This window comes from Herpailurus yagouaroundi, unplaced genomic scaffold (assembly GCF_014898765.1).
Source record: "Herpailurus yagouaroundi ecotype Mexico unplaced genomic scaffold, PumYag 202, whole genome shotgun sequence".
Lineage (NCBI taxonomy): Eukaryota > Metazoa > Chordata > Mammalia > Carnivora > Felidae > Herpailurus > Herpailurus yagouaroundi.
In genome coordinates, this window is record NW_024412433.1 from 7399846 (window position 1) to 7417873 (window position 18028).

General features: G+C 54.7%; 1 protein-coding gene across 1 annotated transcript in view; it reads right to left on the minus strand.

Moving 5' to 3' along the window:
- The window catches only part of EFHD1 (EF-hand domain family member D1), a 42845-nt gene extending 25093 nt beyond the window's left edge, over positions 1-17752 (minus strand). The window contains exon 1 of the mRNA XM_040450672.1: positions 17463-17752. Coding sequence (XP_040306606.1) covers positions 17463-17752 — 290 coding nt within the window. The remainder of the gene's footprint in view (positions 1-17462) is intronic.
- Between the last annotated feature and the right edge of the window lie 276 nt (positions 17753-18028).

The following is an 18028-nucleotide window of genomic DNA, read 5'->3' on the forward strand; positions in this document are numbered from 1 at the left end:
GGGTCAATGTGCTTGCCTTTTTTTTTTTTTTTTGGTTTTTGCAAACCCCATTTCCCCCCCAGCCCCCCCCCCCCCCCCCCCCCCCCGTGAAAATGCTATCACCTTCTTTTTGATTTGGAATCCAGCCCCGTGGAAAGGGAACAGCACCTACCCAGGTCAGGCCCACCTGCACAAAACAGCTGGCAGGGCCACCCACTAAGACACCCCCACGCCCCCAACCCCTGCCACCAGGGACAGAAGGCCTTTCCCAGGCTGGGGGTGTGGGACCAGGCTTCAGGGGAAAGCGTGGAGCCCTAGCCCCAGGCCCATCTGGGGCTTTCTTTCTCCCTGCAAGCCCAGCCTAAACCTGCATTCCCCTCCCCCTATTTCAAACCATGGAAATATTCCCTCTCCTCTCCACAGTTTCTGTCTTTCAAATGCTTGGCAGGCTTGTTGGGAGTCCCCTGAAGCCCTCAGCTCCTCCCCTACCAACATCTTAGCTCCTTGTACCAGTTTCTTTTCAAGAATTTAAATTTTAACCCCTATTTTTCTTATTGAAGGCAACCCAGGATATCAAAGAGAAACCACCCATCAACTCAAGACCCTGATGCTTGTTCGCTTCCTGGGATTTCCTTCTAGCCGCGGGCGCCGGGGGGGCGGCCCCCCCGGTCGGAACTTTTCCCATGGTTTTTGCTTTAAAAGGCCCTCAGTCCCGGTCATCTTTATACTCTCCGGGATCTGCCCGGGAGAGACTCTGGTCCCATCAGCACTGGAGACAGCCCTGGAGACACAGGCCGGCCTTGACACCCAGTGCTGCCACTGGCTTGGGAGACACTCAGGCTGGTGAGCCCTCTGCAGACTGAGTGCCCTGCAGGGAGATAACAGGCCTGCACTCAGCCCCTGGCACCCAGTAAGCAGCCAAGGAGAGGGAGCTATTTTTAAAAGTAGTACCTGTCTGCAGCCATGAAGAGGAAGACAGCTTCCAGGGCACCTGCTCTGAAGAGCTGCCCACTCTCAAACGGACCTCGAACAGCTGTCGCCATCTTTAGCATTCTGGGGGAAACCCGAATCCACAGCCTGCCGAGGTCCCTTATTCAGACTCTCCGTGAAGCCGGTGCTCAGTGGCAGCCCAGCCCAGCCTGTGTGAGAGGGTCAGGTCTCTTGCCAGGGGTCACTCGGAAAGGCTCTTTACTGACTGGGGCCGGCACTACATGCTGGGGTGGGGTGGGGTGGGGTGTGGCAGGCTGGTATCCCTCACCGGCATGCCCACAGCCGTGGGCCGGTGACCTGGGAAAGCCCCTGGCCTGGCCAAAAGGGTCCCGGTAACCCCTAACTTCAACCCCACCAAAGTCCACTAGGGATGGGATGAGGGGACAGCGGCAAGGGTGCAGGGTTAGGTGTCCAGTGTCCATCCAGTGCTCAGCCCCTCCTGGTTCCGTGAATCACTTGCTCTCTCAGCTTCCACCGTGCAGAGCCCCTGGGTTTTCTTGGTTTTCACCTCACCAGAATAACCCTGCCATTAGGAAGAAAGAAGCCAGGCAGGCTTTGTCTGTCTGAGGCTCAGCCATGAGAAACTCCCCAGGGACCCTGGCGGGGGAGGGGGTGGTTCTCGGGAGGATGGCAGTGCCCCAGAAAATGTCTTGGTGTGGGAGGGTGGCATCCACTCCAGCACCCGGGGGCTCCCCTGCTTTTCTTTATAGCGAAAGGCCTTGTATGGAAATCAGGCACTGCCTTTTCAAACAGGCAGGCACCGGCTGCTCCGAGTGTGGTCTCTAGATCAGTGCCATCGTGGTCACCCAGGATTGTTAGAAACGCAGAATCTCAGGCCCTGCCCCAGACCTGCTGAATCAGAACCTCCATTTTCACAACACCTGTGGTGCCCAGGCACTTCCAAGTCAGAGAAGGGCACTGTGCCAGACTGTCCCCAAAGCCAATGGCCTTTCCAGGGATGCTCCTGGCTCTCTGTGGATGTCCCTAACGGTGCCTATCCAGATGAGTCTCAGGACACCCCAAGGTCACAGGACAGTTGTTTCTCCCCCATAGTCCGGATGCCCAGGTCTCTGAGTTTCTGGTTTCCTATCTTTAGAGGGTCCTCCCTAGCTGTCAAATCATCTGCTCCTCCCTCTCTCCCTGGACAGAAACTTCCTTCCTCCATTCTTCCCTCCCTCTTTCCTTCCCTCCAATTTGCCTCAGGCTGGGAGCAGGCCTGGAAACCAGATCTCCAAGTGTGTTACAACTGCGTGCAAAGTAAGAGGAAGCAGACTCTGAAGGGGGGGGGGGGGAATGTACAACAGTGACACAGGGACTGAGGAGTTAAGTTAAAGCTCGAGCCCAGAGTCTTTGATTTCCAATCAGTTCCTGGCTTGCCCTGATTCCATTCATCTGCTCACTCACCACCTGGCTCCCGTCTACCTGGGGCCTCTCCAGAGCTGAAGCAAAGCACAAAGACCAGTCCCGGCGGGCAGGCAGATGTACAAAGAGGCTGTTGAGCGGTGATAAGGCCGGAACTTGGGCAGAGCTGGAGGGGAGGGAGGCGGCTGGCTGGGACTGCGGAGCAGGAACGACAGGGGAGCACAAGTGCAGAGGCCAGGGAGGGAGCCACTGTCACCAGTCCAGTCCAGAGGTGCGGGGATGTCCCAGAGGGAGGGAGTGGAGTCTGCTCCCACAAGGCATTCTGGGAGATTTGTGTGCTCCCGAGGGCAATGGGGGTGGGGAGGCTACCTGGGTTCTTCTCCCCAGGAATGTCAAATTGAGCAAGGTCAGTCCTTTGCTGGGAAGGTGCGGCATGGGGTGCCTCCCCAACACTTCCTATAAAAGCCATGAGGGGCCAGGAAACAAGGCCAGAGGTGCCCCCCCCTGGAAACCTAACTCTCCAGGAGGTTCCCAGGAGCCTTGTGGATCGGAGCGGATGGCTTCCCCCAAACAACCCGAGGTTCCACACCAACTCAGTCAGGATTGCGGCAGCCCTAGCAGTGCCCCCACTGCTCCTCAGCCCTCAAACCCAGGAGTCAGAGAGACAAAGAGCAGGGGAAGGCCCCGAAGAAGGGGAGGCCAGGGGCCCCAGGCCCAACTCAAGTGGCCTGTGGGAGGGACTCGGCCGTCCCTCCAAACAGGAAGGAAAAGCACCCGGGGCCGCAGCCTCTGGGCCCTCGGTCTCCATCTCCGTCCCACTACTTCACTGCCCCCCAGTCCTTTTCCCGCATCCCCCGCTCTGGGCCGGCACCACCTCAAACCCAGCAGTTCTGCTGGGGGCCACGGGACCTGCAGGTCCATAGTGGAAAAAATATGGGGCTGGAACCAGAGGGACCTAATTAAGGCTCTGACTGCATGCCGAGCGGTCACACGATATGGGGGACAACCTGAGAAGGTGGACATTTACCTGTGTCCACATCTCACTTACAGGCCTGTGCCTGCATGGCGTGTGGTCAGTGGCACCGCTAGAGGGAAACGCATGGCCCGCACGATGGCCCCCCTTTCCTCTGACAGCCTGTGAGCTGCGAAGCTCCCCAGAGGCAGTCACCGGGGCCACAGTGCAGCTCCAGAGGCAGAGCTCAGCCCCTCCACAGGGGTCAAGTCACCCCTACCCTGGCCCTTGGGTGGGCATGGGGATTGGAGAAGAAGTTAGTCCCACTCAAGCATAAAGACCTGTGCCTGCGTTCCCAGGACAAACCCTATGGAGGGAGGGGAACGTCACAAGGATCAACAATACTAAGTGCGATCCATTAGAAACTGGAGAGTATGGAGAGTCGGGGTGAGGGGACGGGCAACAGCCCAGTAAGAGCAGGGCCAGGCCGGTGCAACTGGTAACAGCAGAATGAGACACCCGGCAGGGACCGGCCTTACAGGTTATCATGAGGAGCCTGGACCCTATCCCATGGGCAATGGGGAGCTATGGAATGTTGTATGTTGTCCCCAACCCACAGAGGATTCTGAAGAGGGATGCAAGGTGATGAGACCCGGGCTCTGGCAAGAGGTCACAACATGTAAGATGGATAAGGGGAGGCCAGCTGCCCCAGGCAACCTGCAGGGGTGATGCCAAGGATGGCTGAGATCTGGAGCCTGAGAAGATGGGGGCAATAATGACATTAATGAGGGAGGCTACGGGTGCCTGGGTGGCTCAGTCGGTTAGGCATCCGACTTCGGCTCAGGTCATGATTTCACGGTTCGTGGGTTCAAGCCCCATGTCTGGCCCCACCTGACAGCTCAGGGCCTGGAGCCTGCTTCGGATTCTGTGTCTCCCTCTCTCTCTGCCCCTCCCCGACTTGTGCTCTGTCTCTCAAAGATAAATAAATGTTAAAAAAATTTTTTTTAATAAAAAAAAAAAAAAAGAGAGAGAGGCTAGTGGCACAAGGAACAAGAGTACAGGCCTTCTGGGTTCAAATTCCAGTTCTACCTCTTACGTGATGGGTGACCCTGGGCAAGCTACCTAGCTTCTCTCTGTCCCAGGGTCCCCATCTGTGAAACGGGGTGACAACAGAACCCACCAAATGGTGTTTGAGATACAAATACTAACAGCAGTGCCTGCACGCAGTAGGTACTCTACAAGTGGTGACTGCTAGGTGTTTTGGGGGAGGGGGGGGAGCCCAGGGCTCAGTAAAGCTGACCATTGTAGGGTGGGGTGGGCAAAGCATGAGGAGGCATTTAGGGAGGGGACAGAGACCCTATCACTGAGGCCAAGCAGGGCAGCGCTGGATCTGGGGACAGCACTTCTCCAAGGCCAAGACACAAGACAGAGCTCGCCAGGTCCCCATGGACATAGAGCTAGGACGGTCAGCAGCCAGACCTTGTCAGTAGAGGGTTGATGCCAGGACTGCCGTCCCAGGCACGATCAGTGTTCCCTGAGCAGTGCCAGGTGGCCTGGGGGTCCCCCTCGGAGGTGTCTAACCCCAGAGCTGGCGTCAGCTGCAGCCTCAATCCGTCCTCTGTTCCCACCAGGAAGGGGCAGAGGGGCCAGCCCTGGGGACGCAGTTTGAATGTCTTAGACAATGTCCTCCTACTTCCTTCCAATCTGATCCAAGCCTGCAGAAGGTTAAGCCTTTGTCCACCCAGAGGCAGCCACACTCTTCACACCATTCACTTCAGAATCAGACCCCGGTGTGGCTGGGAACAGTCCACTGCTCCCCGCCCGTCCCCCTACACTAAGGTTCCGCCTGGCCTGGAACCAGGAACCGGCACAGGGAGGCTGCTGCTGGCACTGGCTCACCTCCAAAACCAAAGACTTTATTTTCATCCCACAACACAGGGGGGCAGTTAGGCTAAGACTGAGAGAAAATAAAATCAGGCCTGGATACCCTTCCACCCACCCCTCCTACAAGAGAGGGGCCCCTCTCAACACAGTACTAGAAGACACTAAAAGGAATGAGAGACATCAACGCATGTGACTGCCAGCCAAGATGGCGACTGGTCCCATGCACTCACTGCGTATCCACCTGTAGACCCTTCTAAAAGGAGAGGAAATCAGAGATACAAGAGTCATGATGATAAAGAGGAGAAAGGAGGTCTGAGGAGGGGGAGCTTGAGAAAAGGAAGGCATCAGCAAACAATCGTCAAAGACAAAAAGCAGAGGAGGAGTGTAATTGGTGAAATCTGCCCAAGGAAGCCAGTTGGGCCCTCCCATCCCAGAGCTGAGATGGATGGTGTTCGGCCAAACTCTTTGTTAAAATGGAAGGATTACTTGAGGCAAAGTAGGAGCTTTAGGGAAAGTTGGCTTAGAGAGGGCAGTTGACACAGACACATCCCCACCCCCAAATACGCAACACTCTTAGCTGCCAGGGATCTACAGCCACAGGCAAAGAGAAAATCAAAGTGGGGGAGGGCAGGGCGCCTGGATGGCTCAGTCGGTTAAGGGTCCGACTTCGGCTCAGGTCATGATCTCACAGTTCTTGAGTCAAGCCCCGTGTTGGGCTCTGTGCTGACAGCTAAGAGCCTGGAGCCTGCTTTGGATTCTGTGTCTCCCTCTCTCTCTGCCCCTCCTCTGCTCATGTTCTGTCTCTGTCTCTCTCTGTCAAAAATAAACATTAATGGGGCGCCTGGGTGGCTCAGTCGGTTAAGCGTCCGACTTCGGCTCAGGTCATGATCTCGCGGTCCGTGAGTTCGAGCCCCGCGTCAGGCTCTGGGCTGATGGCTCAGAGCCTGGAGCCTGTTTCCGATTCTGTGTCTCCCTCTCTCTCTGCCCCTCCCCCGTTCATGCTCTGTCTCTCTCTGTCTCAAAAATAAATAAACGTTAAAAAAAATTAAAAAAAATAATAAACATTAAAAAATTTTTAAAAGAAAGAAAGAAAGAAAGAAAGAAAGAAAGAAAGAAAGAAAGAAAGAAAGAAGGAAAGAGGGAAAGAAATCAAAGGGACTCTTGATTAAAATGGTGGCAGTGAGTGTCCCAGAGGAAAGACTTCCACATTCAGGCATCTAAGAGCTCCCAGTCATGGGTTGCTCCCTGCCTGGTCTCCAGAATCCAAGCCCCTCCTATATATACAAAAACAGATGGACACAAGAGAGCCATGGTCCACTGGTCAGGAAAAGATCCAAAAGGAACACTGTTGGGCTCCACCCCTTCTTTTCTCCCTTACAAACCTCCATTTGGCCAGGTTCCTGCCCCTTAGGAAAGGGCAGTCACTGGCCCGGGTGGGCCCTTGACCCAATGCTGGCCAAAGGGATGCCAGAGGCTGGCTTAGGGGATCCATCTGGGAAAGACTTCTCATTTTTTTTTAATATTTTATTTATTTTTTGAGAGAGCATAAGCAGGGGAAGGGCAGAGATACAGAGAGAGAGAGAGAGAGAGAGAGAGAGTGTGGGACAGAGGATCTGAAGTGGGCTCTACACTGACAGCAGCAAGCCTGATGTGGGGCTCGAACTCTAGAACCGCAAGATCATGACCTGAGCTGAATTCAGATGCTCAACCGATGGGGCCACCCATGCGCCCCAAGATTTCCTCATTGTTTAGAAGAACTCTAGCTCTTTCCTGCCTCTGATTTTGTCACAGCTGTATGTGACTTGGGGAACTCACCATCTTGCTACCCGCCCCCAGATGAAGGCAACACAAAGACTGGAGGGGTGGGGAGGACCGAACTCGGGTCTCCGACAGCAACCGCCAACCGTGCCCAAGGGCCACCCGGATGCTCTGGACACCCTGTTATACGAGATGATTCTTCACTGGTGGGTTCAGGGCAAGGTTTTCCATGACTTGAGCCAAGGGCCTCCCAACTGATACAAGGCAGAATGGTATATACAGTCTCAACACTCACGTTCAGCAACTGGTACCTAATCTGATGGCAGCCATCCCTTGGAAGAGAAGATCCTGCGGCTTCCACTCTCCACAAGTCGTAAATAGCTCTACTATTTTCCAAGAGGTATTGAACAGGGACATCATAATTTTACAACAAAAATGATTAAGTTTTCTTTTAGCTGTGAGATTCTAATCTGTTCCCTCCAAACCAGGGGATCTCAGCTGTGGAGAGATGGGCCTTAAACCCCGCGAGAAGGTGGATGCCCTTAGCAAATGGGTGCCCACAACCCGATATGTGATTTCAGAGGTTCCGAAGACCTGAGGCAAAGAGCTCCGGGGGCGTGTGAGGGGCTCAGTCGGTTGAGCCCCAGACTCTTGATTTAGGCTCAGGTCATGATCCCAGCCAAGGTTGTGGGCTAGAGCCCTGCATAGGGCACTAGGCTGAGTGTGGACCCTGCTTGAAATTCTCTCTCTCCCCCTCTGCCCCTCTCTCCAGCTAGTGCTCTCTGGATGGGCTGGGCTGGGCTGGACAAGCTCCAGCTATCACCATAGGGCTCAAAGGAAACTTGAAGGTCAATACTCCATCCCCCAGCCTCCCTAAGCCCTGCCGCAAACTTCTCACCCCAAGGAATTGGGCAACCCGCATTCCAGTGAAACCCCAGAGAAAAGGCTTAACACCTTCCAGACAATTCTTTCCATTTCTCAACTACTCCAACCATGAGAAAGTTTTCTTCTTTATACTGAACCAAAGCTATAGACTCTTTTCCTTGTGGCCTCCATGGTCAAGTGGGTCCCATCACACTTCAAGCGGTCAGCTGTCATCCTCCACCTTGAGGACCCTCAGTCCCAGGGCTTCCCTCGCTCAAGGACCTGGATCCCCTCCCAGTCCTGGCTGGCTGCTCTTCCCTGACTACATCCATAAAGACCAGGACCCCTACCCTGAATGCAGCAGCCTGAAGTCACAGTGCTCCCCACATCTTCACGGGGGCCACTAGGCCACATGAAGTGTCTTGCACACAGGTGGTGGCTGGCCTTTCCAGGACTTGCAGTCTTCCTGTCTAGCAGCATCATTTATATCCAGCTCACTGTTGGGGCGCCTGGGTGGCTCAGTCGGTTGAGCATCTGACTCTTGGTTTCGGCTGAGATTGTGATGTCACCTCACCGTTTGTGAGTTTGAGCTCCATGTCGGGCTCTGCACTGACAGTGTGGAACCTGCCTGGGATTCTCTCTCTCCCTCTCTCTCTCTGCCCCTCCCCTGCTCATGCTCTTTCTCTCTCTCTCAAAATAAACAAACTTAAAAAAAAAAAAAATCCAGCTCACTGTTAAGAGTTTGAGTTTCTCAAGGGCAGTGGCTCCTCTGGTTCAATCTGTGCTATCCCAGCACCCAGCAGGTGCTTAGCTGAATGAATGAATGAATGAATGAGTGGCTCACAAACAGTAGATAAGAGGGCTCGTCATCATCATCATTATGGTACCACAGCAGATTATGGTTAGCAAATGTATAGACATTGATGGCTGTGGGACCCCAGAGGTAAGAACACTGGGGAAGGGGTCACAAAAGGTCACGCAGCCTTGGAACCAACAAATCTATGTCCTGGCAGAGCACTGACTATGATCAAGTTTCATCCTGCAGGATGGTGTGGTCCTTGCTCCAAAAACTCAGGTGTCCCTGTACCTGGGCCTTCCAAGGATCATCTAGGATTTAGGACCAGTAGTGCCCTTCGATCACTAACACTCAAGGGACACAGGAGCTGAAAGAGGCTTGTAGAGGCAGGACTATATGATGCGGAGGAGGACAGGCACTGAATGCGTGAGGGTGAGAGTGAGTGTGAGCACACATGTCACATGTGTGGACACACGAGGGTGCACACGATGCAGATATTCACGAAGCAGGAAACTGAAAGCAAACGTGTGCAAAGCCTGGAAGGTGTGCTGGGCTCCTCCAAGGAGCATCTCTTCGCCGGGTCTGGTGGCTGTGGCTCCCAAGGCCCGACTGAATCAGCACATTTTATTTTAATTTTTTTTTTAATGTTTATTTATTTTTTTTTGAGACAGAGAGAGACAGAGCATGAACGGGGGAGGGGCAGAGAGAGAGGGAGACACAGAATCGGAAACAGGCTCCAGGCTCTGAGCCATCAGCCCAGAGCCCGACGTGGGGCTCGAACTCATGGACCATGAGATCGTGACCTGAGCTGAAGTCAGACGCTTAACTGACTGAGCCACCCAGGCGCCCCTGAATCAGCACATTTTAGAGACCACTGGCTCAGCCACACCATGAGGACCCTCCTCAAATTCAAAGGAAGGAGATATTCCTTTTTTTTTTTTCCCTTTCCTTTTATTTATTTATTTTGAGAGAGAGAAAGGAAGAGGGGCAGAGAGAGAGAGAGAGAGAGAGAGAGGGAAAGAGAATCTCAGCGCAGAGCCTGATGCAGGGCTCGATCCCACGAACCCCAAGATCATGACCTGAGCTGAAATCAAGAGTCGGAGGCTTACCCGACTGAGCCACCCAGGCGGCCCTGAAAGGAGGTATTTCTATTTCTATTTACTAGTTGGACTATGGGTACGATCCGGCTAGAGTATAAATAGAGCCCCTGAGACCTCACGGCTTTGAAACCAGGCACTTATTAACTAACCTTGCAAGGGATTCATGAAATGAATCATGAAATGTGATTCTCATGAAATGTGAAGGCTCTGTAACAAGGGTGGAGGAGACTTCTCAGAGGGAGTGAGGTGGGGAGAGTGGGGAGCAAGGAAGAGGAAGAAACTCCCTGCAAAGATCTGACCGCCAGGAGCTGGGAGCCCCCTCCCAGTTCCCCTCCGTGGTGGTCAGCACACCTCATTTGGCAAATGGAAACAACCAGTGCTTGAACAGGTCTAAGAAAGAGTTCCAAGTCAAGGTGTCTTTCTGCCAGAGACCAGGGTCCCGAAACAGAAGCCAACCTGAGTTCTGGCTGAACGCCCCCCAGGAATTCAGACTAGCCCAGGGTTCTCTTGCCCCACCCACGGTCGGCAAGGTCAAATGTGCAAAATCCAGTGCGGGTGTGGGAATTTCAAATCTAAGGCAGGTCACCGTGGACTGAAACTCCAATCAGGAGTCAGAAGCTCTCGTCGCCTTTCTCTAAGGCACCTTCCTCATCTTCAAAGTCAATTCGCTCAGAAGATGCACCTGAGAGTGGGTGCGCTGCCTCTCCTCCCCCCTAGCAACCCTCCCCCCTCTGCACCTCTACTGCAAATGCCTGCCCTCTAAGTCTACACCCTTTCTTTCTCCCTCCCTCAAGGAGGAGACTAAGGAGGAGAAAAATAAATGGGATAAGGGTGGGCAACATAAGAAATGAACAGTCCCATAACATCCTCGCCTTTTCTGGGCTTAGTGGTGACGTGGGCGTTGGAGGGGCATCTACAACGTCACCATTTCGGATTCTCAATAAAAAGACAACTTTCCCAGAGCCAAATGCTCCTCTCTCCACCCTTTCTTTGGGGGAATGAAAGACAAACTTTTAGTATAGCTACAAAAACACAGCAGCCACATTTTGAGGTGCTGCATTTGTTTTTGTTTTTGTTAATGTTTATTTATTTTTGAGAGAGACAGAGACAGAGTGCGAGCAGAGGAGGGGCAGAGAAAGAAGGAGACACAGAATCTAAAGCAGGCTCCAGGCTCTGAGCTGTCAGTCAGCCCAGATGTGGGGCTCGAACCCACGAACCATGAGATCATAACCTGAGCCGAAGTCGGACGCTTAACCGACTGAGCCACCCAGGCGCCCCTGAGGTGCTGCATTTGGGTCCTACCCTTAAGTGGCCACCCTCAGTATCTCCTGTTGAAAGAGGCCCCCGGATAAGCCCTGGGTAATTAAAGTTTCCCGTCTGGCCTTGACCTCGACCAGCTTCTGTTACAGCCCTGGACACAAACCCAGAGTCAGTTTCTTCTGGGCCTTCTCACTCTTCGTTTAAAATCAGGCCACTGTTCTCTTGGCTCAGGCTATCCAGTAACACACTTGGAAATGAAGAGGGAGCTTTCTCTGGCCAGGATGATGGTGCCTCTGGCTTCCCACACTCACTTGAAAATTCTCTTCCTCCTACAACACAGCATTTGGCAGCCAGGCTCATTTGCGGTAGGCCCCAGGGGTACAAAGACAAGTGACCCCCAGCCCAAGAACCCAACATCCTCACAGCTGGGTCGGGGGAGGGATCCAGTTCTTTCGCCAGACCTTGACAATGCAAGATATCCCTAAGCAACACTTCCAAATAGAAAAATCAAACTTAAGAGATCAAAGCACATTCGGCAGTACCTGCATGCATTTCTCTAGCTCAGAACAAAAGGAACAGGCGTACTTTATGCCCATCAAGTCAGGTTTTGAGTGAACTAAGGCGACATCAGAATCTGGATCTGGCAACTCTGATTAAACTGAAATTTTTGCTGAAAGTGAGTGCACTCCTGGGACGACTGGGGGTGTGGGGGTGAAGGGAGGGGTGGAGGGTACTGCTGTCCGTTCTGTGTTTTGTAGTTAGATAGCAGCTCCATTCCCATTAGGATTGGGCTTTGGGAAGATCGATCCTCCTGCTGAGGGTAGGAATATGGAGGCTTTGGTTAAGGCTCTGACGTCCCCAAATCCGAGGGCCTCCTTGGGCAGGCCTGCCTACTCCGGCTCCCCAATCCCTCAGGAGGCAAGGAGAAGGTGGTCATGGTGCCTCAAGGACTGGGAAGCCCTGCTCACTTGCGGTAACGGGTTGAAAAGGGTGCCCCCTGCCAAATTCACGGCCACCCAGAACCTCAGAATGTGATCCTGTTTGGAAATAGGATCATCGCATATGTAATAAATTAAACTAAGATGAAGTCGTACTAGATTAGGGTAGGCCCTAAATCCAATGACTGGTGTCCTTACAAGGGGGCCATGTGAGGACACACATACAAGGAGAACACCATCAAGAACACCTGGGCGGCTCAGTCGGTGGAGCATAAGACTTCGGCTCAGGTCATGATCTCGCGGTTCATGAGTTCGAACCCCACGTGGGGCTCCGTGCTGACAGCTCAGAGCCTGAAGCCTGCTTCAGATTCTGTGTCTCCCTCTCTCCCTGCTCCTCCCCAACTTGTGCTCTGTCTCGCTTTGCCTCTGTCTCTCAAAAATAAAGAAATGTTAAAAAAATTTTTTTTTAATTCAAGAAGTAATAAATAAACATTTAAAAATTAAAAAAAAAAAAAAGAATACTTGAGGCACTTGGGTGGCTCAGTTGATCAAGCCTCCGACTTCCGCTCAGATAATGAACTCATGGTCCGTGGGTTCAAGCCCCACATCGGGCTCTGCACAGACAGTGATAGAACAAGGCAGAGATTGGAGTGACGGGTCTGTAAACCAAGGTTATGCCAATGATCGCTGGTGACCACCAGAAGCTACAAGAGGCATGGAAGGATTCATTCTTCTTCCCTCAAGCTTCTGTAGCCTCGCACAGCCCTGCCGGTACCCTGAGTTCCGGTTCCAGCCTCCAGAAGGGTAAGAGAATGCATTCACGCTGTTTTGAGCCACCGGCTTTTGGTACTTTGTTACAGCAGCCGGAGGACGCTAATCCCGTCCTCCGGCAGTGGAGCGAGTGACTCCCATCGACAGAGCCTGGAAGGGCAGAAAGTCAGGGCAGAGCCCCAGGGGGACCAATTACTCACCAAGCAGCTAGGTCGCCACTCTGCAGCTCAAACTGCGGGAGGAATCGACTTCAAAGGATCGATCAGACATTGCTTTTGAATTACTGAGCAAAAAAAGGAGGACCCAAAATCTGCACATCCACCAAAACTACAGCTATGTGATCATCTGAAAATGAGGGGTTGCAAATCTCCTGGGCCCTCACCGTGGGCCCCGCATTGAGCTAACTGCGTCACATACGTTAGCTTATTTAATCCCCACAATAACCCCACAAGGCAGGTACTGTTCTATCCACACTTGACAGAAAGGGAAACTGAGGCACGGCGCTTTTAAGTAACCTGCCCGAAGTAGCCTTCCAGGTAGCAAGAAGTAGGGTCTGGGTCTGAACCCAGGAAGCCTGGCTCCGCGCTCATGCTCTTTACAGCCTCAACCCTGCTTCGGCAGTGCATCAGGTGTGGAAAGCCAGACAACAGGAAATAAGTTGGTGTGTGACCTGTTCTTGGGGGCTTATAAGATGCTTATGCTTTTATTTATGTGTAGAAAAGCAAAGGAAAAAGAAAAAGGTTGGAAGAGGCCACACTTCAATTGGGGACAGAAGCACAGTATTGATCAGTGCTGGCTGGACCGGTGCTGTGGCAGGTGACACTGTCGCAGGGCAGGGAGGAGAGTCAGGCAGGGGTCGGCAGGTGCAGGGCTCCTCCAGGCAGCATAGGAGCCCGGGAGGCCCCAGTAAGAGGTTTCCTCGCCCGGCCCTCAGTGAGGGCCAAGGCAGCTGAGGATAGGGGTCAATGCAGGAGTGAGCCGTCAGGTATTCAAGAGGACCTAACTATGCATGGTTTAAAATTTGTTGCTTTTTGGGGCGCCTGGGTGGCGCAGTCGGTTAAGCGTCCGACTTCAGCCAGGTCACGATCTCGCGGTCCGTGAGTTCGAGCCCCGCGTCGGGCTCTGGGCTGATGGCTCAGAGCCTGGAGCCTGCTTCGGATTCTGTGTCTCCCTCTCTCTCTGCCCCTCCCCTGTTCATGCTCTGTCTCTCTCTGTCCCAAAAATAAATAAACGTTGAAAAAAAAATTTAAAATTATAAAAAAAATAAATAAATAAATAAAATTTGTTGCTTTTTTAAGTCACGCAGGACAACAGGAAGAAGAAAATATGAAAGCGGGCCAGCAGAGAATCAGGGCTGGGCTGTGGGCAAAGCTGGGACCAAGGAGCTCCTTAGCAGGCTGCAGAGGGTCAGCAGCACTGCCAGGCTGGGGCAGGTGGCAAATCCCCGAATGGCCAGCCCCACAGCAGCCTTCCGGGTGGAGGCGGCCTGCCCCAGCCTGGGCAAAGGCAGCAGGGACAGGAGGCCCCTTGGGCGGATGGGCTCAGGCAGGTCCTGGAGCCAGCTGGCCATCTGGAGGGAGCTTGAGGTGGCAGGAGGGCAGGAAGCCCCCCAAGGCGTGGCAGGGCGATTGGTCTAGCCTAGTGACCGAAGGCACAGCAGGGCCCCTTCACAAGAGGAGGGGTTTGTCCATCACCTAGAGTCACTTGCCGAGCCGAGTCAGAAGTGTCTAGGGAACAAATCTCCCAACCTGGGGCCGCTGACCCTAGTGGGGTCGGGACAACAAGCGAAATTGGGCAGATGCACCCTGAAGGTAAACCGATGAGCTAGGAGGGAGGATGGCGAGTTTGTGGAAGCCCAGCCTTGGGGTCATGCAATCCCTGTTTTTGTAGGAGGTGGGGAGCCTGAAGGTGTGACACAGGGCTGGAGCCAAAGTGGTCTCTCTGGGTTCTCACCAAACCCCTTGAAACGAACAGTTGCCTCCATTCTATGATGAAAGGCCAGAAGTGGTTAAGCAACTTGCCCACGGTCACAGTCACAGCTAATGACCCTGGACTAAGTGGGCTGTGTCCCCACCCTCCCCACACTCATGATGCATAACTGAGTCTTGACATCACGTGCCGGGGGGGCCTTTCCAAACACAGTGGGGAAAAAAAGACAGCATCCCCCAGTGGCCCCAGCCCCAGTAGCCACAGTGCTACCTGGCCCTCAGGGGAAGGCAGCGCTGTGCCCATCTTACCAGCAAGAAAACCAAGGCTTAGAGGGATCATGTAACTTGTTCAGGGTCACAGATCCCAGGCCCTGTCAGCCCTATGCTTGTCCGAATCCAAAGGTGACACTGCTCCCCCTGCCGTGCTGGGGTCTCCAGGTACTGCTCAGCTGACTCGAGCAGCTCTGCCTCTCTCCTCTTCTGGGACACAGGGATGGTTCCCAGGAAGGCGTCTCCGCAGCAGCTTGGGCCTCGGATCCCACTCCCTGCCGACAGGAGTCATGCAATCCAGCCATGACACTTGTGGCTGAAGGTAAACAAAGTGCCAGTGATCTGGGTCCAGGATGACCCAGGAAGGTCATTCACAAGCCACCAGCATTTGACCCTCCCTCCTCAGCAATAGCCTCCAGATTTGCCGGTGAAAGCCATTCTTCCCCAAGGCCAAGTCTGCTAGAGATAGGGCTGTACTCCTCCCTGCAGGGGTGGAGCACATGCCTCAGGCCTGGCCAATCAGAGCAAACAAGTCCCCTGGCCACAGCAATTGGTTGAGAGCCAGTAAGAAACAATAGCAAAGCTAAAGGGAGAGAGAGACAATAAGGCCTTTGCTGTGGTTACCCTTTCCCCCTGGACTGGAGCTGCTGTGGCCAGACTGCCACCACCAGGGATAAGCCACCTGAGAATGGGGACAACACAGAGAGGAAGCTGGCTTAAGAAAAAGAGAAACTAAGCACTGATAGTATCATCTGAGCGCCTAGGTCCAGCCATACCTGACACCAATTATGAGCCCATTAATCTCCTTTTTTGTTTATGCCACTTTTGGTTGAAAGTGACAGAAAACCCAACCTAGAATTCTGACTGACACCGCAGCTCTGGAGAACCACCGTCTGGCACCACACACAGGCTGGACTGGCCAGCTCTCTTGGGACCCTGGACCACATGTGCCTTCCCTTGAGCTTGACCTTTTTCCAGAGCCTGCTTCCTCATGGATGCCACCTTGCTTGTCCTCCTAAGGCCCTCTATGTGGACTCCCTTTATGACTCTTATGTAGCCAACAAACAAACTCAACCTTTCAAAGATTGTTCTAGAAAAAAATAGAATAAATAAAAGAAACCCAAGTCATCCCAAAGCAAACTGAAGAAGGAGGTCCCCAACATGCACCCCCCAGTCCAGCTGGACTGTTGGGAACTGCTGGTACATGGGAGCAAAGGAGCCAAAGCATACTCCCAAATAAAGCAAAGGGGCACTGACAAACCAAGTACCCATTGCGTTTCCATCTCCACTCCAAATGCTTTTCTTTTTTTTTTTTTTTTTGCCCCAACTCAGCTTTCCTTGATTGCCCAAACTAGACCCACCAGGTGTGAACACCAGAGAACAGTGCTTGCAAGCCAGGGACTGGGAAATCAGGGTGTCACGGAAACAGAGGAGGCAGGGAGGCTCCAGGTGCCAGCCTCCACTGACCTCCACACAGAGGCCGACGCTGGACAGCAGCCCAGCCTCAGGAAGGGCCCAAGGCTCTGGCCACCCAGTGCCGGCCACAGAGCCTTTAAATAGAACCTCAACGCGGAGCACAAACACATTCCAAGCGCTTTTAAAAACGCACTAAGTATGACCTGGCCGGAGGCCTTCGCTCCCCCAGGCATTTTTCCGGTCTTGGCCCAATTCTGGAAATAATATTAATAGCTCGGTTAGAAGCTTACGGTGTGCAAAATACTTTATGGCCTTAAAAGGCTGGAACCATCGCTGCTCTCTCTCTCTACAGATGAGAAAACTGAGGTCCAGGGACCTCGCAGGATACAAAGACAACTAGAGGGGGCTCTCTATGCTGCTTCCATCGCCCGGTGTTGGGGCGCGCCAGCAGCTCCCCGGCTCCGCGGGGCTTTCACAGCAGGACCCGCTGCCAGCTGCCACGTCCGGTTCCGACGGGCGCCTACTGCCCCAAAGCCAAGAAAGGGTAAAACAGATAAGGCGACGCCCCCAGGAGGCTCCCTAGTCACACTCGCTCCAGGAACGTCCTGATCTTTTGCAACGAGTTTAACAAACTCCCAGTTCTCAGCCTCTGTGGGTACATCAGACCCCGAGCGGCAGCCAAGGATAACTATCCCCTTTTGTTTTAAAAGATAAAAGGACAACGGGGCTAGTTTCTCCCTTGGGAGATACAGCTGGCAGGTGAGCCGCTGCGCGATTCTGTTTCCTAGAAGTTGCGCTGCGGGCAAATCTCGCAACCAGCGGCGCAGGGGCGGGACCCGTGGTCGGGACCCGGGAGCGTGGGACTCCGGCTCCGCTGCCCCGGGGAACTTCTGAGCTCAGTCCGGGAGAGCTGCGGCCACTGCCCTCGACGGCCGGGCCAGGACCGCCCCCCCCCCCGCCCCCAGACGCGCCGGCACGGACTCGGGGCGCGCAGGGCCTCGGGGGCGTGGGTTAAATGCTAAGGGCACCCCGGAACTCCTAAACTATCCCACCCAGTCCCACAAAGCAGAGCCGGGAAACCCGCCCACCCCCACCTCCCCCCACACACACCACGCCCCCACCTCCCGGGTCCCCAGCGCCGGGTGCTGGGGGGGGGGGAGGGGCGCAAGGCACAGGGCGGCGCGGGGCGCTCACTTTTTGAACATGCTCTCCAGGTCCCTGATGAGGCGGCGGCTGAACTCCGGGAACTCGGTGTAGGGGTTGAAGACCTTGCAGCGGCGGGGCCGCGCGGTGCCTTCGTTGATGTCCAGCCGTCGGTTCAGCTGCGCGCTCAGCTCGGCGTCGGCGCAGGCGGTGGGCGCCCGCGCGGGGGACTCGTGCTCCGGCGCCAGGGCTGCGCCGGGCGCGGGCTGGAGGCCGCCCTCCTCCACCTCCTCCCACTGCAGCCGCCGCTGCAGCTTGAGCGCCAGCTCCTGGCTGGCCATGGCGGCGGGCCTGGGGACCCGGGGGCGCGGAACCCGACGCAGGGACTGGACGGTCGGCGCGCTCCTCGCGGGCGCTGCGACTCTCTGCCAGGGCGGCCGGAATCCGGCGGTTGGGTGGAACCTCGGGCAGGGGGGCGGGGGGGCGGGGGGGGCGGGGGGGGGGGGGGCGGAGCCGCCGCTTTAAAGGAGGCGCCGGGGCTCGGGGACCGCCCGGCCGGCCAGGGGCCGCAGGTGTCTGGGCTTCCGGGGATCCCCACCCGCCGCCCCCTCCCCGGG